At 42.0% G+C, this 25,324-nt stretch overlaps 1 protein-coding gene across 1 annotated transcript; it reads right to left on the reverse strand.

Annotated features, from left to right (window-relative positions):
• Nucleotides 1-7,206: 7,206 nt before the first annotated feature.
• Rbm44 (RNA binding motif protein 44) lies at nucleotides 7,207-23,920 on the reverse strand. The gene is made up of 16 exons (XM_057762988.1): nucleotides 23,849-23,920; nucleotides 22,029-22,038; nucleotides 20,452-21,959; nucleotides 20,144-20,202; nucleotides 19,104-19,274; nucleotides 18,257-18,440; nucleotides 18,152-18,174; nucleotides 17,955-18,039; nucleotides 15,195-15,309; nucleotides 14,472-14,600; nucleotides 13,197-13,276; nucleotides 13,029-13,099; nucleotides 10,811-11,096; nucleotides 9,089-9,234; nucleotides 8,829-8,974; nucleotides 7,207-7,284 (listed from the first exon to the last, which is right to left on the reverse strand). The coding sequence occupies exons 1-15, from the start codon at nucleotides 23,918-23,920 to the stop codon at nucleotides 8,851-8,853; spliced, it is 3,063 nt and encodes a 1,020-aa protein (XP_057618971.1). The 3' UTR covers nucleotides 7,207-7,284; nucleotides 8,829-8,850.
• Nucleotides 23,921-25,324: the final 1,404 nt, after the last annotated feature.

Here is a 25,324-nt window from a genome sequence, read left to right on the forward strand (position 1 = left end):
TACGTAACAGACAGAGAGAGCTGGGAGGACACAGCTGGGAGATCCAGGGTGCAGGCTTCACACCCGAGCTGAGGAGAAGAAGCAAAGGGCTTACTCACAGTCTGGAATGGTCCACTTCCCACCACTGCAGAGGGAGACCAGAGTACACAGAGCAGCGGAGAGGAGCCAGAGCAGGACTGCCTCCGCACCAGAGAAAACCAAGGCAGCTCTAGGGCAGCCCGCTGAAGCCCACAGCCAGAAGCAAGACCACACAGCACATGGCTCCATGTCACTACTCCAGCCACAATAGGCTTATAAAATAAAAGAACAGCACGTCAGAGGGCTGTGACCCCACCTCGAGTGGCCTGATTTATGTGTCTATCATCCTGGAAGACTGTGAAATACACCCACGAAGCTATAAAACCCAGAATATCAACGACCCCCAAACATAAGAATCCTGAGGAAAACATAGTAAGGTATATAGCACATGCAATTGCTTAAATGCCAGTAAGAGGCAACCTCAGCAGCAGCCAGAGGAAAGTGTCACAAGTGGACAAGGGGACGTTTTCAGGCACAGGTGGGAGGAGCACCAACCATTTTGAGCTTGTCACCCTCCACTGGCTAGCAGGAGCCCAGACTGTGGCCACTGTCACTCCGAGTCACTGGTTCTACAGCACAACTGTTCGATCAGGACCGACAGAAGGCGTCTTGGGAAACACTCAGACACAAGCATCAGCTTGTCAAGGCCCTCAAGGGAGCCGCTGCTAAAACCCCAGTCCTCAGGGCTCGCAAGCATCTTAGAGCTTCATTCTCTCAACCGCACCCCAGGGACAAGCAAATGAGAACCCTCAAGTGAACTGTCCACTTGACAGAAAATAATGTGCTCAGCATCACTGGGACACCTCAGCAGAGGCAAAACAAGCCAGCAAGAGACGAAATTACAAGCCCCGGCTGCTCGCGGTCCAGCCCATCCTGCACCAGAGAACAGGGGCAGAGTGAGAAAAGCTGGGAGACAGGAGATGGAAGCTGGCGAGGGGCCTGGGGAGAGATGGAAATATGGCCAGAGAGTTAACGTCCTCATGATGTAGAAATGCAAACAAAAACAATCCCCTAAAACCACGCAGCTGGATAAGAGAAGTCAGCTCTATCCAGACCTATACAGATGACTAAGTTTCACACATGTAATGGAAGGGATCCTGTACACACACACCACACACATGCACACACACACATGTGCCTTTTTTTAACCCCAGCACTAAAGAGGCAGAGGCAGGTGGATATTTCTGAATTCAAAGCCAGCCTGTTTCACACAATAAGTTCCAGGCTAGCTAGGGCTCTATAGTGAGATCCTGTCTCAGACAAACAATAAACAAAACCTCAAACAAACCAAGCAAATGCACAACCACATAATAAACATATTAAGGCACAATCACATTAGGAACAAGGGACACTAATCTATGTCAGTTTAGAAACTCAGCTGATGACATTCTGAAAGGCTGAAGAAAAACAAATGTTTCCAGATGCTGCATGCTAGTTTGTTCCTCACAAGACGATGGTTTGAAACCCAAAGGCCTTGTGTACAGACTAGAACTGGACAGATACATGGCAACCATGAGCCAAGTTTACAGAGAGAACAGACATGCAAGGCATTGTCAGGAATATACATGGGCACAGGCACCGCCTCCAACCGTAGAACAAGTATAGGGCATGTGACCCAACAGAGAACTCCTTCCCCTCTTAGCTGTGGCTTAAGAGCCTCAGGCACACAATAGTGAGTGTCCCACTGGCCACATGCCTTCCTAAGTGCTGTTCTCCCAGAAAAGAAAACAATTTGTTGGAGCAGGGGTTATGCGAGATGAATCAAAAGACCTTGTGGTGGCAGAAATCAAGCATTCAGAAGACAGAATCCACCCTAAGGGACTTAAGTGCTAACACTGGCCTAACGTGAGCAGTACAAGACTCAGCTGAGGCACCTGAACTTGGCAAACAAACTGACTTCAGAGTTCTAATATTGCTGAGCAAGTGAGAGCAGCATCCATGCAGAAGTGATAGAGAGCCCGTCTCCAATAGACACTGCAGGAATTGATTCCAGCAAAATGTATCAGTGGGTACCAGAATCAGTAAGCAGACATTTTAGATTCTTGTAAAGCTTCAAAAACTCCACTACAGCAGAAAGACCCTCTTAACTGAGTGGTTAGGATCACATGTACTTGGGCAGAGGGAACAGGCTTCTGGATCTAGTCACCAGCGAGTAACCAGATGAAAAGACGGTGTGTAGACTAACCAGCAAATGTCAAGGTCATGGACCTCTAGAAAACACTGAAGAACTGCCACGGGCAGGACAGGATTAAGAAAACAAACAGCAGCTGAGACCGGCAGGGGCAAAGAGCAGAGGACCTGGGGTTGATTCCCAGCACCCAGACAGCGGATCACAACCACCTGTAACCTGCCAGATACAACACCCACTTCTGGCCTCCGTGGGAACCAGGGATGTAGTAGTGCAAAGATAGATTTGCAGACATATCTACCTACAAATTCACCTACAAATATAAACATGACCAGACGTAACATGGGGTGAAGCACTTGATAGTGCAGAGAGAGCAAGGACAAAACAGGCACTGTCAAATCAAGTTGTCTATGTGCAGCAAGGCTAATTTCTTCATCTTAAATTATTTAACTATGGATATGCAGGTTTCCTTAAGGGAAGCAGTGTGAAGGGCATAAACTTATGTATTTTTTATAGCTTTCTTCTAAAATTATCACAGAAAAAGCTAACAGATATCTATTGAGCATTTACACACCGCCTTGTGTGCCTATTTCCCATTAGTGTTTTTTTTTTTCAGTCATTTTATGTGTATGGGCGATTTGTCTGCTTATATATCTGTGCACCACTTGTATACCTGGTGCCTGCTTAGGCCAGAAGAGGGTGATAGCCCCTGGAACTGATTACAGATGGTTGTGAGCCACCATGTGGGAGCTGGGAATCAAACCCAGGTAGATCCTCTGCAAGGGCAGCCAGTGCTGAGCAATCTTTTTAGCCCCCTCAGTGGTTCTTAGACAGTACTTTTCCTAGAGGTGAGGAAGCCTTCAATCGGACTCACGGTGGTGCTGGAAGCATTTTAGGAAGAGCCTGTGGCCCCATACTCTGTGGTTCTTCAGCCCATTTTCTGGCACCTCTCCTCATGAATGCCCACAGGTAACCACGCTGGAGCAGGAAACCAGACTCCAGTGTTCACAGCTTGCATTCTGACACAGCCTATGGCTAAAGATAAGGCCTGCGTATGATAAACGAAAGCCACGTGCAACAGTCAATGTCCGTAATATGAGTAAGGAAATATTCTCCAATCTGTCAGCTCCAGCTGTCACATTAGGAGAAGTGAGGTCTGTGTTCTCATTAGCAGCCTGGGGATAACTTAAGGCAGCTCTTGTGTAACTTTCCCCCAAGCCTGAAAATGGGGGCAAAGATACATAGAGCAATCCTACATTGATGGTTAGTGTTAACTGTGGAGTTGACAGGATCAGAAATCACCTGGAAGTGGGCCTTGAGCAAACACGTGAGGACTGGGTTAGATCCATCTTACCTGTGGGTGGGGCCTCCCTGGGCCAACATCCTGGAGTGTGTAAAATTGAGTAAGCTAAGCAGAGCATTCACATCTGGTGACGTGACCAGCAGTTTCCAGTTCCTGCTGCGTCCACCTCCCACCACGATGGACTGTCGCGACTGTGAGCTGTAAGGAACCCTTTGTCCCCCATCTGCTTCTTGAGACTACTTCATCACAGCACCCAGGAAAGGTGCCTACTGCTTTCTACTGCTGATGTACCATCACTACAAACCGGCAGTCTTGGCAATTCAAGTGTAATACACATGTGGAGGCCAGGAATCTGATGCAGGTTCTGTGGGTGAAAACCAAGGAGCTGACAGGGCTTCCTTCTGGTGCTCCAGAAGAAATGCGTTGCCCAGGCCTCTCCACTGTTGGAGGTGACTGCAGTCCTCGACTCCTGGCCTTTATTGCTTCAAAGGTAGCAAGTGCAAGGTTAGTTCCTCACCACTTGTCTCATCCCTGGCTATTTTCAGAGCCACCCAGGCAATCCAGGACCACCTCTCACAGCAGGGCCAATACCAACAGCCTTCCTTGCATTCATAATCAATTCCCTTTGCCATAAAGAACACGCCCACACGTTCTAGGAATGAAGACAGGACACCTTAGAAGTCCATTCCTGCCTACATAGTGAACTTGTTTTCTATAATCCTCTTAAATGTAAAACAATTTTTGCTGGGGCTTGAATTCAAAGCCTTATTCATGCTAGGCAAGCACCCTACCATGCTAGACAACAACGGTCAACTGTGACAAGCAGTACCTACAGTACAGGCTAGGAACTACTTCCAATACTATGTGCTATCCACTCACTATCTCCTATGGCTGGAATCAGGGAAGTTACTTGTTACCTGATGTAACTAAGCCCTCTTTGTTATTTTGATACTATGGTATCAAAGAAAAACCATTTGCACCACACTGAAGTATACTAAAATTATGTGAAAATTTGCCTTTGAAGATATTTGGAAACGTTTTAATTTGGTCAGTCTTAAAAAAATTCAACAGGTAGCCGGGTGGTGGTGGATATTTAAAATGTTTCTTGTTGTAGTTTCATCTTTCTTCATGTCATGACCTTTTCTTTCTTCTACACGATACTTGATAGTTGTTCTAGTTGTAAATAGTTTTATGTTAGAATTATCACCTTCATATTTAGAAAAGAAGGGGAAGTGTTGGATTTCTATCCATCTAGCCAATGACTTTTGGGGAAGCAAGGCTAGGGCGTGGTCCTGTCTGCCTACAGGATAACTTATAAAGCTGACGAGGGGGTCTCTGGCTCTTTTGCTCCCACACTCTTGAGTGGTGGAGTGGAGCAGGCGGCTTTGTTCTGGTATTCTTCACCCCTGGGCAGAACGTCTGGATGGAGGCAGCTGGATCAGCAGCGGCATCTAACCTGTTCTGAATCAGTGAGTATACCTATTTTATCCTACTAAATGCTTGAGAACCTTTACCAGACTCTCATGGATTCATGCCACACACGCCTTTAATCCCAGCGCTCAGGAGGAAGATGGCATGTGGATCTCTGAGTTTGAGATCAGCATGGTCTACGGAGTGAGTTCCAGAACAGTCAGGAATACACACAGAAGCCTTGTATCAAACAAACAAACAAACAAACAAACAAACACAACCAAGTATAATTATATAATATTAGACTTTAGAACATAAGTAAAAATTGATTTTTCACTTGAGATTCCAAAAGGTTCATAAAGAACTTTTCAAGTTCATCTTTTACTTTTAAACTTAAAAAATAATTTCATTTTATGTGCACTGGTGTTTTGTCTGCATGTATGTGTGTGTGAAGGTATCAGATCTTAGAGTTATAGACAGTTGTTAGCCGCCATGTGTGTGCTGGGAATTGAAGCCAAGACCTCTGAAAGATCAACCTTAACTGCTGAGCCATTTCTTCAGTCCTTAAGGTTCTAATTAAACCTGAGAAGAGTCTCAGTTACTGGGCACTGCTGGGAGCCCTTTGGTACCTAGAAGTTGCCAGATCTCTACATTAGTTATTAGAAAGGATTTCCTAACTCCAAACCCTTGAACATTATTTGAAATCATCTTACTATATATTTCCAAAATAAAATGCAGTTTATTTTGCCTTTACAAATTCTAAAAAAATTTATATTTGATTATTCTTCTTTAGAAAATGACTACAGATATGCTAATTTCTCTGAATATATTAAAGATAATGTCTAGTCTGGATCACAAGAATATTTAGTGCCAACTCAAAGTAGTATTTCAATGAAATGCATATGATTTTATATATGGAAATATAAAAAATACTACTAATTTGATGTATGGACCAAACCAATTACTTTTTTCTTTTTTTTTCTTTTTTCTTTTCTTTTTTTTTTTTAAATATTTATTTATTATGTATACAATATTCTGTCTGTATGCTTGACGGCCAGAAGAGGGCGCCAGACCTCTTTACAGATGGTTGTGAGCCACCATGTGGTTGCTGGGAATTGAACTCAGGACCTTTGGAAGAGCAGGCAATGCTCTTAACCACTGAGCCATCTCTCCAGCCCCCACCAATTACTTTGAGTTTAGGTATATATACACACACAGAGGAATTTAATTCTTGGTAGATATGTGAAGCGAATCTGGAAATAAATGAGACAAAACAACCATTAAAATAAAAGAGGAAAATTTTTTTTTTTTTTTTTGGTTTTTCGAGACAGGGTTTCTCTGTGGTTTTGGAGCCTGTCCTGGAACTAGCTCTGTAGACCAGGCTGGTCTTTTGAGTCAGTAGTTAGCATTTTATGTATCCACAGATAGTGGCAGGCAGCTTGCACTTGAGAACTCCCATTACAGAAAGCACTAAGACACAGGGGAGCTACAGACTGACTACCTTTATTAAACACAAGGATATCAAATAAACAAATGCCTAACAGGTAATTTTCAATCAAGCAACAACAATGAAGTACTGAACAGATTAAACATTTGAAAAAGTACTAAGCATTAAAGTTATTATCAGTACAAACGACAAACGCAGCTTTAACCAGTGCATTCATTACTACTAGAAAGCAAACAGGGTTAAGCTTACATTCTATAACGCTAGGAGACAGCAACCCACATTAGCTTTTGAAGACTGTTTCAATTTATACTCGAATACAACAGCACTCAGTAGAACACAGGTCAGAACATGGTGACCTTTCAAATGTCAGTGCTTTGCTCCAGCACACCTGGGAAAACCTATCTGAACACTCTATTCTGTCATCAAAGCTCACTAATGCATCTTATGCAGGTTTTAATCCTGCACACACTGAACTCTGTTTAGCTGAGCCCTATAGTCCAATCCGAGTCCTAAATGCCGAAACTACAGTGTGAGCTCCAGAAAAATCCCAATGTTACATTTTTTTTTTACATATGCAATGAATTTTGAAGCAGTATAGCAAACTTTTTTCTGGACAGTACTTTTTAAATGCACTTATTAATGACGATTTATAAATGGACACGATGTTTTTTTTCTGATCCAAAATATGCAGCTTGAAGTCTTGAGTGGTAATTCTGAAATAAAGATTATAAACTTAATAAAACATGCAGATTTTAATACTATAGGTAAATCTGTTGTTGCCAGATTTTAAAGGAGGACTATCAACTAGAATAAAGTGTTAGGTCCAATTATAGAGGCTGTTGATTGTATTACCACAACTTTCCCTAAGTGCTGTAGAATGTTCGCTGAGGAAGAGTCCTCATACCGTCCAAGGATTTTCTATAGGATCAAGAATACAAGAGAAAAATCAACAATAAAATGTACTGATTATGCCAAATACCACGTTTCAGAAAACCTTACCTAACGGTATTGGCTGTTACTATCCTATTCATTTTTTTTTTTTTTTTTGGTTTTTCAAGACAGGGTTTCTCTGTAGCTTTGGTGCCTGTCCCGGAACTAGCTCTTGTAGACCAGGCTGGCCTCGAACTCACAGAGATCCGCCTGCCTCTGCCTCCCGAGTGCTGGGATTAAAGGCGTGCGCCACCATCGCCCGGCCTATCCTATTCATTTTATAACGGTACTGGCTGTTACTATCCTATTCATTTTATAACTCAACTTGTACATTATGTGCACTTGTTTGGTTTTTCAAGACAAGGTCTCATTATGTAGCTCTGGCTGTCCTGGAACTCACTCTGTAGACCAAGCTAGCTTAGAACTCAGAGAGATCCACCTGCCTCTTGATGGAGGTGGGTCTTGTATTTATCTGTTGCTTTCATTGGTTAATTAATAAAGAAAACTGCTTGCCCCTGATAGGACAGAAAATTAGGTAGGCAGAGTAGACTGAACAGAATGCTGGGAGAAAGAAGCCAAGTCAGTGAGTCGCCATGATTCTCCCACTCCAGACAGAGGCAGGTTGAGATCTTTCCTGGTAAGCCAGCTCGTGGTGCTACACAGAATATTAGAAATGGGTTAGATCAATATGTAAGAGCTAGCCAATAAGAGGCTAAAACTAATGGGCCAGGCAGTGTTTAAAAGAATACAGTTTCCATGTAATTATTTCAGGTAAAGTCATGCGGGAGGCTGGGTGCCGGGGATGCAGCCCCACCACTCATATTACAACACCCTCTGCCTCCTGAGTACTGGAATTCAAGGTGTGAGCCACCATCACCCAACATATGCATTCATTGGCGAATCCTATCACTAACTGAATTACTGAACTAGTTGCAGAAACAGGCTTCCATTCGAAGTAAAGTTATTGCGGCTGAATGGAGCGTGGTGGAGCCAGGTGTGGTCAGTGTCACTCATTGTAGGGACTTGAGCTACTGATGTGTGCACATCCCGCACCACGAATTTTCTAGTCCACGGTTCCTTTTGTACAACTTGAAATTATTTAAAAATATCCTTGCAGAGTTTAACCAAGACCTCATTTGCCTGGAAGCAGAGCTGTCTAGAAGGGTCTGGCTGGCTAACATGGGTAACTGGAGAGTGAGCCTTAGTGTTTATTTCTCTGCTGTATGGTCTGGCCATGCTGTAAGGAACTTGTCTACAATGGCCACCAGGGAGCCTTTCTGGCATGCCATCCCCACCATAATGGACTATATCCTCAGAAACACGAAGCTGAAGCAGACTTTCCCTCCTATAGAGTGTTTCTGCCAGATAGGAGCAACGTAGCCAATACAATGCTTTAAATCAACAGTTAACTAACACAGTGTCCTTGATTTAAAATGTAATATTTTACTACTGTATTGTTGTTTTAATTTAAGATCAATAGTTTGACATAAGAAACTAAAATCTTTAAGTATAAAAGCAGATGACTACCTTACCTCTGTATTGCTTCATTTATTCCTAACGTGAAGCCGAGTTTCTCAGAAAAGATGAAGTCATTTTGATAATGGTATTGATGGACAAACCATTCAGAAAACCTTTATGATTTATCCTCACTTCCTGAAGAGCCTCTATAATGTGGTCTCTATAGAAGAGGAAACAGACAGCAATTCTACTTCTCCAATAGCCATGTAACAGAGGTTTTGACACCACAGTTTCACATACAAGTATAAAGTTAAGTTCTAACATTAATTAGTACCTGCTGATATCTGGATGCAGCTCACCCAGTCTCTTCATGATCTTGGTGAAGCTGCGAAGGTTCAATGTATTTGAAGGTATGAACTGAACAGGTGTCTCGGGTAATAACTGAGCAGATTCAATCTGGTTACAATTTTTCTTGACACCCTAAATAAATGTTGAAAATATGAGCAAAAGAGGTACAAGAAGCGAGAGAACAAAAAAGTATGTCAAAGATGGCAACAGGAGCTTCTCTATCTACACACTTGCACCCAGAGTCCGCAGCATGCTCTACACTTGCCCTTTGCCAACCCCAATGCCCACAGCCCTAACACTGGATCAGAGTGTTGTCTTCAGACTAATGAACATGAAGCTCACAGGCTGGGGTCAAGTACAGTTCTTGCCTATGGAACCGGAACATGGAGTAAACAAATCAGCTGAAAAATCAGAGCCCAGCTGAAAACGCTATAGCTAGTTACATGATGTGGGGTAATGCAACCATGCGCACGGAGAACCCACATGAAGAGAGACACAGGAGGAGCTGGCAGCTGCAACAGCAAAGTGCTTGTGTGCACAGAGGGAGGACCATAGTCCCCAAACATCTAGCTCAGCTCCCAGAATATCCTGTTTCCTCCTCTCCTACTGTAGACTAAAACTGTGGAGCCTAAAACCCACCTTAAGTATGAAGTGTCAGGGAAATGAATGGGGTATTTTTTTGTTGTTTTGTTTTTCGAGACAGGGTCTGAAGCCCTGGCTGTCCTGGAACTCAACTCTATAGACCAGGCTGGCCTCAAACTCAGAGACCCACCTGCTTCTGTCTCCCAAGTGCTGGGATTAAAGGCCTGCGCCCCTACCCCCAACCCCAGGGAAAGGAAGCATTTTAAAAGGGACTGCCAATGTCAAAGAGGCTAGGTGCTCAAGAGGGCAGCAGAGGGAGGAAACACCAACAGCGAGGTCAGTGGTGACAATGGGTACAACACTTAAAGTGAGATCTTAGAGAATGACTCAGACTAAAGGACAAAGGGATCAAGTAAACAAAGACAACGGCTAGAAGCTACCTAAGTGAAAAGCTTGCCCATCAAGCACAGGACCCTGCTGGGCTTTACAGAAGAGAATGGTCACAATGGAAAGGTGGTCAGTCACCAACGTGTCCAAAGGCATCCGCAGACAACCAGAGTCAGGAAAGGGCTGGAGGACACGTGTGGCAAATGTCAGCACAAGAGCTTTGGGATGCTGGTGCTGTCCTCTCATTTTAGTGATGGGGATTTGCTCAAGTGCATGTGTCTAGTCATGAATACCAACAAGAGTGTATTTTACTGAACATAAAAAATTATAGAATGTCCACTGGATACCAGACATTTTAATGAGTGAAACTGTCACATTCCAGGAAGTGTAAGGTGAAGATGAAGGCTATGAAAAGGAAATAACTGTTTTTTAGTTGTGAGAAGTATGAGGTAAGGTTACTATAAAAATTAACAACACTGAGAGAGAGACTGCTAGAGTGGTGCTGTGTGGGGTAAAGAGACAAAGGCCGTGGAAGGTACGGTAAACCCAGGAAGAGAACCTGCTTCTCTGAAGTTAGGTGGGGCCGTCCAGATCTCCCAACAAGAGCAGCCGCAGCTGTGCAAACGCAGGTTAGGGTGGAGCCAAGATCAGAACCATCTTACTCGTCCGCTGTGCCAACAGCAGCACTCCTAGCAGCGCAGCATGCACAACACACTACCCATCACTTAGGAAAACTAACCTGGTCCAAGGGAGGAAACTCATTGTCTTGTTCAGACTCCAGCTGTCTTGGTCTAGCTCTGGGCAGTCTACAAGCAGAAGAGGCGAAGGTGCCTTCTTTGTTGTTGTTTTTCTCCAAATGACTCACACTAGTGCTAGTCCCGTTTTTGGACAAGAGTGGTGGTGTGTGCTCTCCAGGGATTTTCACAAGCCGCACGTTCACTGACTTCCCGTTGATTTCTATACCATTCATCTCCTTCACAGCCTTCTTTGCATTACTGGTTTTTGCAAAAGCAAGAGATGCATATCTAAAACAGCAGAGCAGAGACCAAGGGCCTTCGTTATGACCAACTCCAGCTCACTCTTGTAAAAACTAAGCCAGCTTTCACAAGAATAGCTACCTCATCTTAAAAAGGCTCTTACACTTGCTGGGTAAGTAGATGGCATTTGCTGTTTCTGGGTTTTGTTTTTTGAGACAGAGTCTCTCCTTATTTAGTCTTGGCTATCCTGGAGCTTGCTGGGTAGACCAGGTTGGCCTTGAACTCAGAGATCTGCCTGCCCCTCCCTCTCAAGGGTTAGGATTAAAGGTGTTCACTACCAAATAAGTTATGTGTTTATCTAGGATAACTGAATACAGAAAAAATGAAAGGGGAAACAGAATAATCTGTAATAATTAATAATTATTATATTAAAATTTAATGTTTAAAATTGCAGCCTATACACACACACACACACACACACACACACAAACACACTTGTACAGATCTGAGGCCTAGGGACAAGTGATTATCTCTGTGTAGGTTTGGAGACTGTTGTCCTGGAACTCGCTCTGTAGACCATGCTAGCCTCGAACTCACAGAAATCTGCCTACCTCTGCTTTCCGAGTGCTGGGATTAAAGATGTGTGCTACCACCGCCTGGCTCAAGTAAATTTTTATGTACAAATATAAACTCCAGGTGGCTCAAAGGCTTAAATGTTAAAGGTAAAACTTGAAAAGATTTAGCAGAATATATGAAAATTCAGTTATAGACAGTACTGAGAAAATATGTCGATAAAAAGCTAGACAATCTAGTCAGAATTTAAATTATGTAATTGAGAAAGCTGGGCCAGAGCCATTCCTGTTAATCCGACAGCTCTATACAGTGTTAATGGACATATGTACACCAAATCTTAAGCAAAGTTTTTTCAAATGATGGGACTATGTATACAATTTAAAATATCCTTATATTTTTAAATTTAACTGCATTTTCCAAATTTATACATAAAAAATATATTTTAAGGAAGAAAAAAACCTCAGTAAGATTTTTAAGAATTCAGGAGGATAACAAAAAAAAGGACATGAAGTATAATATTCCTAAGAGATACAGCCCTAGTTTTGCATGAGAAAAATACATTAACATCCTATCAACGTGTCATGTAAAGGACACAATTTAATTGACTACAATTAAAAAAATTAGCACCCACTTTTACAAATATAAGTCTCTAACCACAAGCAAAATCCCTCTTAATTATGCCTTGACCTCTGAAATCAATAGCTATCATTTTCATGATAGGAACAGTGAAGTATCTCCATGAAGTAATTGTCACTGTAACTGAATGCTGTGAATAATCCATAAATGTCGAAGTAGCGACACGTACACACTCACACACATACACACATACATGCACGCACACACGCCCTCCCTGAAACCACAGATGGGCAATGCAGCCACCTACCTAAAAACACAAAACAATGCAGAAGTAAGGTCAGAAATAACTGAGTCGAACATTCCCTTCCAAGCCAGCTTTCTGTCTTTACTCCTAGTGGCTTACACAGCCAACTCCTAGCATGACAACGATACTATTTATCATCCTTATCCCCATCTTACAGAGAGGTCAAGTAACCCATTCAAATTCCTTCAAGTTACTGAAGGAGCTGGGAGGTTCAAACAGTCCTTTTCTTGAGCACACTTTCGTATCTCTGCTTCTGCTATGACATGGCATAGAGCCACACAAATGTAAAAGATCATTAATTCTCCTATCCACCATAGGAGGCTGTGCGACAGTGGACGCCGTAATCTCAGCAGCCGGGATTCTGAACACAGGACTGCCCAGCATAAGCCACTAAGTGCTAAGAATCCCAGCTGGCTGCCGCGGCTGTGTGCTCAGTCTGGGCCTCCCTCGTGGAGTGGCGCCTGCGTACTCATCTGTTACACAGCAAGTGTACAGGAATGCACACTTGTTGAATTAGGGTAACATACCTGTAATTAGTAGAATCATAAATTGAAATTTCAGAAACTTGGTATTTCTGGAAATGAGACCTTAAGTCATCCTAAAAGAAGAAAAAATAACATTTGTGAAAGACTGAAAACACACTGCAAAAATCTGTCAATTTGAAAGTGAGGCCCCTAAAGAAATTCTGGACACACCTCAGATACAGAAGGGCAAAGACCACCAACATGGATCAAAAAGCCTTTACTTCTTCGAAGCAACTCACCATTCTTCATTTCTGATATAGGAAAAAATATATCACAGAAATGTCCACCATGACAGCAATATTTTAAAGAAAAATGCCAACAATGTTAAATGTTTCATTTTCTTTCCAGTTAACTACAAAGCTTATTTAATGACTCTGTGTCTTGTATGTGCATGGGCATGTGCATGCCATAGTGCACGTATGTGGAGTCAAAGGACAATCTAGAGGAGCCGGTTCTCACTCCACCATATGGATCATCACCAGTCTTGACGGCAGGTAAATGTACTTACCGCCAAGCCTGACAATCTGAGTCCTGTCTTTAGGAATCACATGGTAGGAGGAGACAATGAACTCTTTCAAGTTGTCCTCTGACCTCTATATGCATGCCATGGTACATACATACCCCCACACATATCCACAAAATAAATAAATTAAAAATAATAAAGTCAGAAGATATCAGCATTAAACCAAGTATGCTGGTACACACCTGTATTCCCAGCATTGAGAAAGCGGAGGCATGAGGATCACAAGTTCAAAGCTAGCCTGGAATACATACTGTAATCTTTAAAACGAAACAAAACAAAATCCCAAATAGAAAAAGCAAGCACCAGAGATTTTATACTATTTGTGTAATAATGAAAAAAAGCCTATGAATCCCATTTTTCATAACTAGTTAAGAGTAGCTTAGCCTCTTGAAATGGCTGTGAAGACAAAACGATGCTGGCTACAACTATTATTTTTGTCTTACAGAAGAGGAGTTTCGGCTTGGCAGTTCCGGTTACTCATCTATTAAGAGGTAGCATTGGGTTCAGGCAGTGTTTCATGGCTACTAAGACCTTGCCTTTCTCATTAGCGTAGTAATCTGCTCATTTATCTGGAGAGAAAATAAAGAAGCCCTTTCTTCACAGTTTAGATGCTAACACTGGAGTCAAGAGCTAGAGCAGCAAACAGCAGTGCCTAAGACTCAGAAGCACCTCCTGTCACCAGTGCAGGAAAACTGCTAAGACCTGTGGGCTGAGCACTGGGTCTCAAAAAACGAGAATTTAATAAGTATTCGCTCTTTAAAAGTCACCTCCAACTGGCCAATTTTCTCACTTTTTAAAAATAAGCAACAGGCACAAAGAAGAACAAAATACTTTTATAGCTTATTTCCCCAAAACCATACAGAAGTAACCACCATTTTTAGATAAGTTAGGTTATGATCTTCCTGCAGTTCTGAAGAACCAACCTAATGGACTCTTTGGGTTCCACCCATCGTGTTCGATTCCATTTTCCTGAGTTCCTGAGAAGTCAACTCCAGTCAGCTTCTCCGTTGCATCAAACCAGTCTTCACTGACTTCATGAACGCTTTTGTATTCTAAGGCATTGAGCACAGGGAACCATGAGCTTACATATCTGCCTCAGGAACACAGCTGTAAACAGCTCTGTCAAGGCAAGGGTGTCTTTTACTGGTGACCTAGAGATGAGCATCAGGGAATAGAGAGCCAGGCAGTCTCTAATCCAGTCTGTCAGCAGGTACCAAACACAAAGCTCTTCAGCCCGAGACTTCAGCTCCCCAGTTTCCTTCACTCAACACTGACGCCCAGCCAATCAAAAGATTTCTTCCCTCACTCTCATCAGTTACTATTGAAGTTATTTTTCACTTAATGAACTCAGTAAACACGCTGCAGCTCTTCAGCTCATTAAAATTAATAATCATCTGGAATTATAAACTTTGAAAGGAAAACTAGTAAAGACTGGGGACATTTTAAACATTACTTGTTTTTTTGTTTTTGGAGGCAGAGTCTCACTATGTCTGTCTATCCTGGAATGTACTATATGCACCAGGTTGGCCTTGAGCTCACAGAGTGCCTGCTTCTGCCTCCCGAGTGCTGGATTAAAGGTGTGTGCCACCATGCCCAACATTACTTGTTTTTTGGAAGCTACACAAACAACACATTTTCATCCTTACCTTTATCATCGAGCTTCAGCTGAGTAAAGTCTATGCTTATATCACCATTTTTAAAACTATCATTCACGGGTGATTCATCTTGTTTAGGATGATTATTGTCAGATACAAAGGACATCTGAGGATTAATAAAAACAGATAAGGACTAATGGTTACTGCATTCTACCTGGTGACAGGCACTCATTACGTGCATTATTTTGCCCTCCAAATAATGAAGGCTATAGCAGAAAAACATTATCATCTGACTTTGCAGTAAAAATATGCCATATAGGTTGTTGGTTCACATCAGTAAGATTTGAGGTTCTGTTGCTGTGTACAGTGATGATACAAGTATTTATGATTTTTAAGACAGTAACATTTCAATGTATAAGCTTTCATTTATGGGAAATAAAAACTCTATATGTAGACCTGAGTTGTTCTCTACATTTAAATTTTCTTGAAAAGAAAGCCACTTGTAGGCTAGGGTAGATTGAAGGGTAGTGTTTACCCAGCATATGTGACAGTTTGTGTTTGATCTTTAATAGCAGAAAATGCAAGCAAAAACCCAACCAAACAAAAATACAGAGTAATCTAAAGAAGCCACAAAGGAACATCAAAGGGTAACTATGCTAGCCTATGAAGACAACACCTACCAGCATGTAGTCTTTTACAACCAACTAATTTAACCTTACAGACATTATGTAACTTCAGGACCAGTGAGATGCTCATGGGGCGAAGATGCTTGCCACTAAGACTGGCAACCCGAGTTTGATCTCTAGGACCCACATGATGTGATGAGAGAACTGACCCCTAGAAGCTGTCCTGACCTCCACATGTACACTGTCATACACATGCCCATACACACACACACACACTAAATACAAAATAAAAAAGTAACCTTATATTGTTTTATAGTCAAAACTAAGACCACAAAACTATATTATATTGCACTTAAACTTTCCTATTGCTTAAAAGAATTTTTTTTTTTTTTTGCAGTATTAAGGATGGGAGCTGGAGAGATGGCTCAGTGGTTAAGACCACTGCCTGTTCTTTCAAAGGTCCTGAGTTCAATTCCCAGCAACCACATGGTGGCTCACAACCCTCTGGAATGAGATCTGGTGCCCTCTTGAGGATGAGACCTGGTCAGTCGTTCTCATCCACTTAGACCATGAAACCCAATATGGACAAGTTCAATAGAACTGCCATATACTGGCTGCCCATGCCTGCTTCAGCATTGCCAGGGCAGACATTTCATTCATTCGTTCCATTCACTAAGGATGGGACTTTACACATGCTAGACAGTGTTCCACAATAGCTGTGTCCCCTGCAACACTCCTTGTAGCCTAAGTGTTTCCCCCGAATCAACAGGCTGTTCTCGAGCGACACCGCCACCGGGAAAACAGCATGGACTGGTAAATGGACAGATTAAAAGTATGTGACAATCTGAGCATACAAAGTTTAGCTCTGAATCTATTATTTCTTCCTTTTAAAGACGCGTTTCCCAGTGGAATGGTCTCCCAGTGTCATTTGTTTGCACAATTTCTTAGCAGAAAGCAAGTACTTTACTTCTCATCCTGCACGTCAGTCAGGAAGCAGAACTGCCTTTGTACTTGCTAAGGAGTTGGGTTCTTAGCCACTCTGCAATCTTCAGGGTTCTTATTTACCCATTTCTTCATTTTTCAGACAATATCTCACTACAGGGCATGACTGCACTGGCATCAAACTTGTGATCCTCTCACCACTGACTCCTGAGTGCTGAGATTGTGGACATGTGCCACCATGCCTGGCCTGCAATGTGTTCCTATCTGACAGTTAACCATCTTTCTTGGTTGTTATCCTCAGGGGAATAGGACAAGTTGAGGAAAGATCAAAACATATCTCATAAGGGAAGAATTAACACTTTCCTTGTCCAAAATAAAAGCATTCCTAAGCTATGGAGAAACCCTGTCTCAAAAAAAAAAAAAAGCATTCCTATACCTCACAAAATGAGAACTAAAGAGCAGTGTGGCCCTCTGGCTCATGATGACACTGATAATGCATCATGGCTTGCCTATTCCTTTCACTTACAGCCTCTAGATTTCTGATGACTTACATGTTCCCTTCTTCATCATACTTCATCATATTGATGACAACTGCCTGAACAAGACTGGGCCTAACATCACCCACTTCTGCTCAGTCAGTTTCTCACATGGGGGTCCAGGAAGTTAGTCAGTGGAGTGGGAAGGAGGGAGTGAGCGGTGGAGTGGAGCTTAGCTGGCACAGTGCTCGCTGTGCAAACATGGGTACCCAAATTTGATCACGCTTTTACTCATGTAAAAAGCTAGGCATGATGGCCCAGCTGCAGTCCCAGCACTGAGGAGATACTAAAACCACATAAAAGCCAGGCAGAGCAGAATACATCTGTCACCCCAGATCTCATACTGGAAGACAGAGATGGCGACCAGACAAGGGCCTGGGAAATTTGCAGTCAGCTAGCCTGGCATAATACAGTGCTGAGCCCAGCCCAGTCTACCTAGTGAGTTCCAGTCCGCCAGGGCTACATTTTGAGATTTGTGTCAAAAATCAAAAGTAAACGAAACACAATTAAATGCCATGGCGAGGTGTGGTTGTAATTAATCTGGAACATTAATTACTACGGAAACATGCCGACTATGACATGTGTCCTCTTACCCTACCTCCACAAAAGCACATGCGCGTGGCTCCTGAAGAATAATACCTGAGGCTGAACACAAGTGCATACACATCTGCACACACAATCATGTGCACTTGCGCTCCAATTCTTACCTGGGACAATGTTGTTTCTAGGCTTGGAGAGGTATCAACATCAGGTACACTTTGATTATCCAGCTCAGAATTTGCTCCTGAAAGGCTGAATAGATACACATTCCTTAAATGTTCTCAAAAGGAAACAGAATTTAGATATAAGGCTTAAGTAGTTTTTAAAGCAGGTTAAGTTCTATGTTAGATAAAATTGTAATTACCCACATGCCTCTTCTTCTATTAGCTAGAAACAAGGGGAGAAAACCAGATTTAGTACGTTTTCTGTCAGAACAAAGGTAACATTTTATTCTAGAACACATACATACCCTGGAAGCAAAATCGGAGAAGGCAGATAACAGTTTGGACTCTACTGACAGTGGGGGCAGCTCCTCCAACGGTATGCCCTTGTGGACCTTTTCTTTCAAGTTCATGTACCTAACTTTCAAGTCTCCCAGTACAGATAGCAGTGTTGATCCTAATTCCTTCTTGGCAGAATTACTTGGTAAATTCCTATTCAAAGTTCACAGAATTACATTATTCAGGTGCACGTCATTCACCTAACACTAACACAGTACCACATACTTAGTTCTAGCTCTACTAGATCTATGATTTTCCCTGTTAAATGAACCACAGTAGATACATTTTCTAGGGTCAGTATTAGCAACCTTTGAAAGGTAAGCCAGAAAGAATGTGACAGAATACCATGCAGAAACCCCAACTGACTTTACCCTTACTTGGACTTTATAAACAAACAGCAAACCCATTTATTTTACTGGATTAATTACGACAACCACACAAACTCGCCAGGATATTCAACTGTGTTTTGTTTACTTTTGATTTTTGATACAAATCTCAAAATGTAGCCATGGCTGGACTGGAACTCACTAGGTAGACTAGGCTGGCCTCCAGCTGAGTCATGGTCCTGCCTCTGCCTCCCAAGTGCTAAGATCATAACCACACCCAGGAAAAGAAGTTCTTTTGAAGTTTATCACTTATATTGTCGAGCCTAGTCTTTAGTGGCTGAGCAAGCTCTCCAGCCCTAAATTTATTACTCTTAAGGTAACTGATAAAATTAAAGCCTATGTTTTGTCTTTCAAGAATGGAGAACAGATTTCTAGAATAAAGTCAGAGTGATAAATCTTAAGAACATCTAGATTTAAAACAGACGAGCACCTATTGAGGGCTGCTCTACTTTCCATCACAAGTCTGTACATGTGGCTGCAGTGGCGACAGCACATCTGATAGCAGACATCCAGGAGGTGCATCTCTGCCTTCACGGCCCTCTCGACGGTTTTCTCACAGCACGTTGATGGCGAATTCATCTCTTCACGAAGTTGAGATGCCCTTTAAAATAAGAGTGCTAGGTAGGATTCTGAACACATTCTACAGTAGCGACTCTTTCTAGAAACAGATTTTAATCTTTTTAAAAAACCTTTCAAGACAGAGTTTCTGTGTGTAGCCCTGGCCATCCTGGACCTCACTCTGTAAACCAGGCTGGCCTCAAATGCAAGAGACTTGCTGGCCTATGCCTCCCAGTGCTGGGATTAAAGGTATGACCACCACACCCAGCCAGATTTTATATTTTTTATGATTCCCCATGGTTTAATTCAATTCCTCCTAAAAATGGGAAGCTATAGGGACATGACTGTTTTGAAGGTTTCATTTTTAAATTTAGTTCTCTAGCTTTGGGATACCAGACTAAACGCATTAGAAAAATGGAAAAAAATGGTACATGATTTCAGAGTATGGTAATGAGTTTCTTCCACTCCCACTTCATGGTTCCAAATTGTCTTTTGGGTTATTAATAAAAGCAAAGTAAAACCAATGATGAATAAGCTTAGGTTTAACAATACCACGGAGTGTATCTATGTATCTCTTCAAATATGTGGCACTTCCTCTAAGATGCTAGTTGGGTCAATTTATGTGTGATTCAAAAAAAAGGAAAAGGAACTGAATTAGTATGGATGTGGCAGGCCCGAGTGAGGGAAGAAGATGCCTTTCTGTCTGAAGAAGTGCTGGGGACCGCAGGTTCTTTGTGAGAATTTCCAACATCCTGTGTTGCTACAGTATAGTTGCTATATTTAGCAAGAGTGGCCCAGTTGTCAAATTTCTTAAAGCCCCTTTAATTCTTAATGGTTAAATATGCTACGCAGAAAATAAACACAATTTTGAGTTTCCCCATATACTTGTGTAAGCTTATACAGCTGGCCTACCTCTCAAGGTGTTTCTTTCTGTCTGTGGCATCAAATGTTTTTCTTAATTCCAAGGAATTCTGAAAACAATATAAAATAAAATTATAAATATGTCAAAAATGAATGTTCATGTGGAGTTCTAAATGGCAAAATGTAAAACCAAAGTTTGAAACAATTTTGCGACAACATCTGCCATCAGAAGACAGAACTGTGGCACACTGCCACCCTTGCCCTTGAGCTGGTGTTGGCACTAAGATTCCAAATGAATGCAACCCATTTGCATACCTTCTCAAAATCGTAGATTAAGGTTTTAGTATTACTGGTTTTACCTCATTCAAGGAATTCCCACTAGGCTTGAGAGAGTCCATTGAGAGTGACCTTCCTGGCCCTTCTGGTACAGTCGTCTGTGCATCCCTGCAATCCTGTCTGCACGACCAGTCGGTATTACAGGCTACATTTTGTTTCTCACGCTGCCACTCATCAGGCTGCTGTCTTCTCAGCACTGGCCTCTCCGTGCTGCTTGATGTAGACAGTACAGAAGATCTTGCATTTGCCCCTCTGCTGGCATCCAGTGTCGGCTGAACTGGAAGCAAACAGCTGGCTGCATCTGGCACTGACTGAAGACACTCTTCCTTCACATCATGAGAGCATGTTTTATCTGTGGCACCACTTTTTACAGGGCGTAGGCAGCTGTCCTCTACTTCTGCATGAGTATCTGTGACTGCTACCTTTGGTAGCTCAAAAGAAAAAAAGCCTGGACCAGGGAGGCTTTTGTATTGCAAAGAGCCACAGAGAGAAATGACTGAGTCATCAAAAATGGAAGCCCCAGTAGTCTGGTGAAGATTATCAGCCTTCAGTTGTGTCCCAAGGGCTTGATCTGGAGGAAAGGAGATAGGGCTCTCAGAGCATTGTAACGTTTTGTTCTGGAAATTTCTATTTCCACAAAAATCTTTACTTTCAGCTGTCTGGGATTTCATTTCTTTAGCATACATTTTAGTTTGGGGTACTTTCTGAAGGTTTAAGGGAGAGCTGCTTCTCTGAAAAATATCATCAAACACTTTACGGTTTAGTAAACCAATCTCTTGTTCCTTACACTTTTCAAATTTTGGTTGATGATATTCTTTTGACGTATCAGAACTCTGAGATTTAGAGGCAAGAGGCAAACATTCTTGTGCAGAAACATTAAGTGACTCCAAAGAGGGGCTAGGAACACTCTCCAATTTAACATGATTAGCTTCTAAATTGTCAGCACATTTAATGCCAGAGCCTGATGTTTTCAACTCGCTAACATCTAGATTCGATTTGCCCACTGTTTTAGCTGGCTCAAAAGGTAGCTGTGTACTTATGCACTCCTGCTCTGCGCTGTGGTACTCCTGCTGGGAGTCATCGTCCACGCCACTCCTCTGCAGGTCTCCACAGTCTCCAGCCGGAGTCTCATGGCTCCTTTCCAATCTAACACTAGATTCATCTTGAGCTCCTAAAATGTCAAAAAATGTCTCCACTTTTTTGTGTACTTCAGGACGTAATTCTGAATATAAATGTGGAAGATTTTCATTCTTGAGTTTTGATTCTGAACAATGTATAGAGTATGTTTCATTCAAAAAAGCATAGTCAATACTGTCTTCAAATTCACTTGACTGAGAGAAATTATTCTCTACATTAGTATCTTGATTTGCTGAAAAAGATGGTCCTGATAAATCTATCTTGTCAATACTGCTGATTTCGTTGTCACTAGCTCTGTGTTCTGCTGCCAAGGAATCCCATTCACCATCAGGAAAAGCTGATTTGACTTTGTTGCAACCATTGGAAAGTAACACATTTTCTTTCTTAGGTTTATCTGTTCAAAAAAGTAAAAGAATATGTTAATAACAACATTACAGAAACAAAACATTGGCAAAGACTAGACATATATGGTCCTAGCTCCTCCAAATGCTGGGCTACTTTTACATCATAAATGACAAATACAAACACCCCTTATAGTAACTAAAATAAATTGAAACTCTGAAGTCATAGCCCCATTGTGCTGGTTATTAAAGATGGTCTCTGGAGAGCATGAGTGCAGGACCCTCACCACAGAATTAGTCCTTAAAACACAAGTCACCCATCATCTGAAGATAAAATAGGAACCATTTGCCAGCAAGGACGAGATACCTCAGGAGAATCTGACCATCCTGGCAGCTCAATCTCACACTTCCAGCCCCAGAACTATAAGAAAATAATCTGCAGTTGTTAATCAATGATGTTTGTTAAAGCTATTCAAGGTGATGTAAGTGCCAAGATGCTTTCTGAATTCTTTCAATGGTGAGAAGTCTTTCCTATATAGGGCAGTCATTTAACTTGTGAATAAGTCTAATAAATGTATGTGGGGCTGGAGAGATGGTTCAGAGGTTCAGAGCACTGACTGCTCTTCCTGAGGTCCTGAGTTCAATTCCCAGCAACCATATGGTGGCTCACAACCATCTGTAATGAGATCTGGTGCCCTCTTCTGGCCTGCAGGCATATATGAAGGCTGAACACTGTGTACATAATAAATAAATAAATCTTTAAAAAAAATCGTATGTAATAAATTTTGGGGTACCTACTGGGGTCTGTTATAGGCAGTGTGTACATGAAGACAAGAGGACACTGGTGTTGCCCTCACAGCTTATGGATTTCCTAAGGGTTATAGATAAACACACACAAAAAAACCTACCACAGTTAAAAGTTTTGACCATTGTGCTAATAGAACAGGGGAATTTGAGGAGAAAGGAAGGACAGATTTGGGGAAAACTTTACATTTGACAAGTGTTTACAAACAAAATGGAAAACTTTGTCTTAGATAAATCCAACAAGTGCAGCTGGCTGTGTGAATGAACGTGGCCCTTGCAGGAACAAGGCCAGTCTGCAAGGAGTAGAAGAGATGTCTGAGAGAAGTAAGGTGCTAAGGATGGCTGGCTCTTATCCTGAGGGATGGGAAAGTCACTGCAAGTCTCGGAAAAAGGGAGTCATGCCTGAGCCTTGGAAAGTGCCTGTCAAGAAGCTTGGAAAGCAGGTAGATAAGAATGCTGAAGTAAGACTAGAGAGGGTCCTGAATAACACGCATAATGTGCACAGACATGAAACAAAAGGCTTATAAAGCAGTAATTACTCTTGGGCCAATGCATTCTGGGATTTTCTATTTCATTTCACTAAAAAAATACAATCAGCTCACTTTATTTCATGACCCACCTACTGGCCGTTACCTGCTCCAGCACCGCTCTAAGATTCACTGGACACTACGTCTGAATGGGAATATTTAGCACTAAAGAGAAAGACCGTCATGAAGAGCAGGCACAGAAGAGGGAAGGGAAAAGTAGCCCAGGTGAGGGATCCGAGGTTACTGATAAAAGATGCAGATTAAATGCTCAGCAAGCTGCAATAAACATAGACTCACACAGGACTTATTTTCATATATCTGCCTATTAGTAAGTTAATATATTGTTTATTTTAAACTTTTTATTCTGTATTATATCAAAATTTAAACAGATGGGTCTTACATGGACTTACAAGGTCACCTTTTCTACTACATAATTTGTCATAATACATAGTTTGTCCACAGCTACCATAAACCCAGGAGGAAACTGGCAAAGTTAAAAGTGTGCTGAACTGTAGCTTGCTGGGCGAGGCTTTAAAACAGCAACGCTGAAGGGAAACCTTTGTTAATAGTTAGCACCTCTCCTTACCTTTTATAGTAGCACCTCCCCTTACGTTTTTGGAGGTTTCCTCCATTTTATGGTAGTTTTTATCAGAATCTGTTTCTACCACTGAAGTGGCCTGCATAGTTCAAAGATGTACATTCTAGAAAAGGTTGAACATTGAAAAACATTGAACTATTAGTATTCCTGGCACAAAGTTAAAAAAAAACCTAAGAAATAAACAAAGCAGCAGTTATAGTCAAAGATTCTACTATCAGAGTCAATGAACATTAAACAGGTAGAACACCCAAGTAACCTTTTTTCTTGGACAGGGTCTCCATGTGTCCCAGACTGGCCTCAGATTCACTATGTAGCCAACGATGACCTTGAATTGCTGACCTACCTGTCTCCAAACTCTTAAGTATTGAAACTATAGGTATATGCTACCATATCAGACTTACGGAGAAATGTGGATTAAAGCCAGGGCTTTGTGTAAACACTATCAACTAAGCAACATCTCCAGCTTTTTTGAGTAACCGTTCTAAAAGTCTGAATTTACACACACACCTCTATGGAGGGACTGAGCAGGATTGGGGTGCATGATATGAAATTACCAAAGAATCAATAAAGAATTATGTTAAAAACAAAGAAACAAGCCGGGCGGTGGTGGCGCACGCCTTTAATCCCAGCACTCAGGAGGCAGAGGCAGGCGGATCTCTGTGAGTTCGAGGCCAGCCTGGTCTAGAAGAGCTAGTTCCAGGACAGGAACCAAAAGCCACAGAGAAACCCTGTCTCGAAAAATCCAAAAAAAAAAACCAAACAAACAAACAAAAAACCAAAGAAACAAACAACAACAAAAGCCTCAAGCAAGACACAAGATATTCTTTTAAATTTCTATAGTACATGGAACATAAGGACAGGTATCACTGTTCTATGGCTGTGAAGAGATACTATGGCTAAGGCAACCTTTATAAAAGAAAGCATTCAATTGGGAGCTTGCTTACAGTTTCAGAGGCTTAGACCACTATCATCACGGCAGGGAGCAGGGCAGGCTCCCAGATAGGCACGGTGCTGGAGAAGTAGCTGAGAGTTCTACATCTTGATTCACAGGCAGCGGGAAGAGGGTGAGTCTGGACCTGACATGGGCTTGTGAAACTTCAAATCACACTCAGAATGACACACTTCCTCAAAGAAGACCATACCTCCTAATCCTACCAAAGCGTTTTACTCCCTAGGGATTAAGTATGGGACAACAAGGGTTATTCTTAGTCAACCACCTCAGCCAGGTCTTTAAGATGTTACAATAAAAATCTCAAAGACTAATTTGAGCCTGTTGTCAAATCTAGATATTGTTTTCCAAATAAACTGAACAGTTACGAAAAACCAACAAGGAGTTCAGAAGGGACCACGCTTGCTACAATGCTAAGGATCCAATTCAGATCCCCAGCACCCACCAGCCTCCCCAGGCATTTTATACAAAGCTGCTTCTCACAGTTTCTCGCAAGTAACAAAACCAATTTCCAGGATTCCCTTCTTTCTAAATTAAAAA

Source organism: Chionomys nivalis, chromosome 2 (genome assembly GCF_950005125.1).
Source record: "Chionomys nivalis chromosome 2, mChiNiv1.1, whole genome shotgun sequence".
Taxonomy (NCBI): domain Eukaryota; kingdom Metazoa; phylum Chordata; class Mammalia; order Rodentia; family Cricetidae; genus Chionomys; species Chionomys nivalis.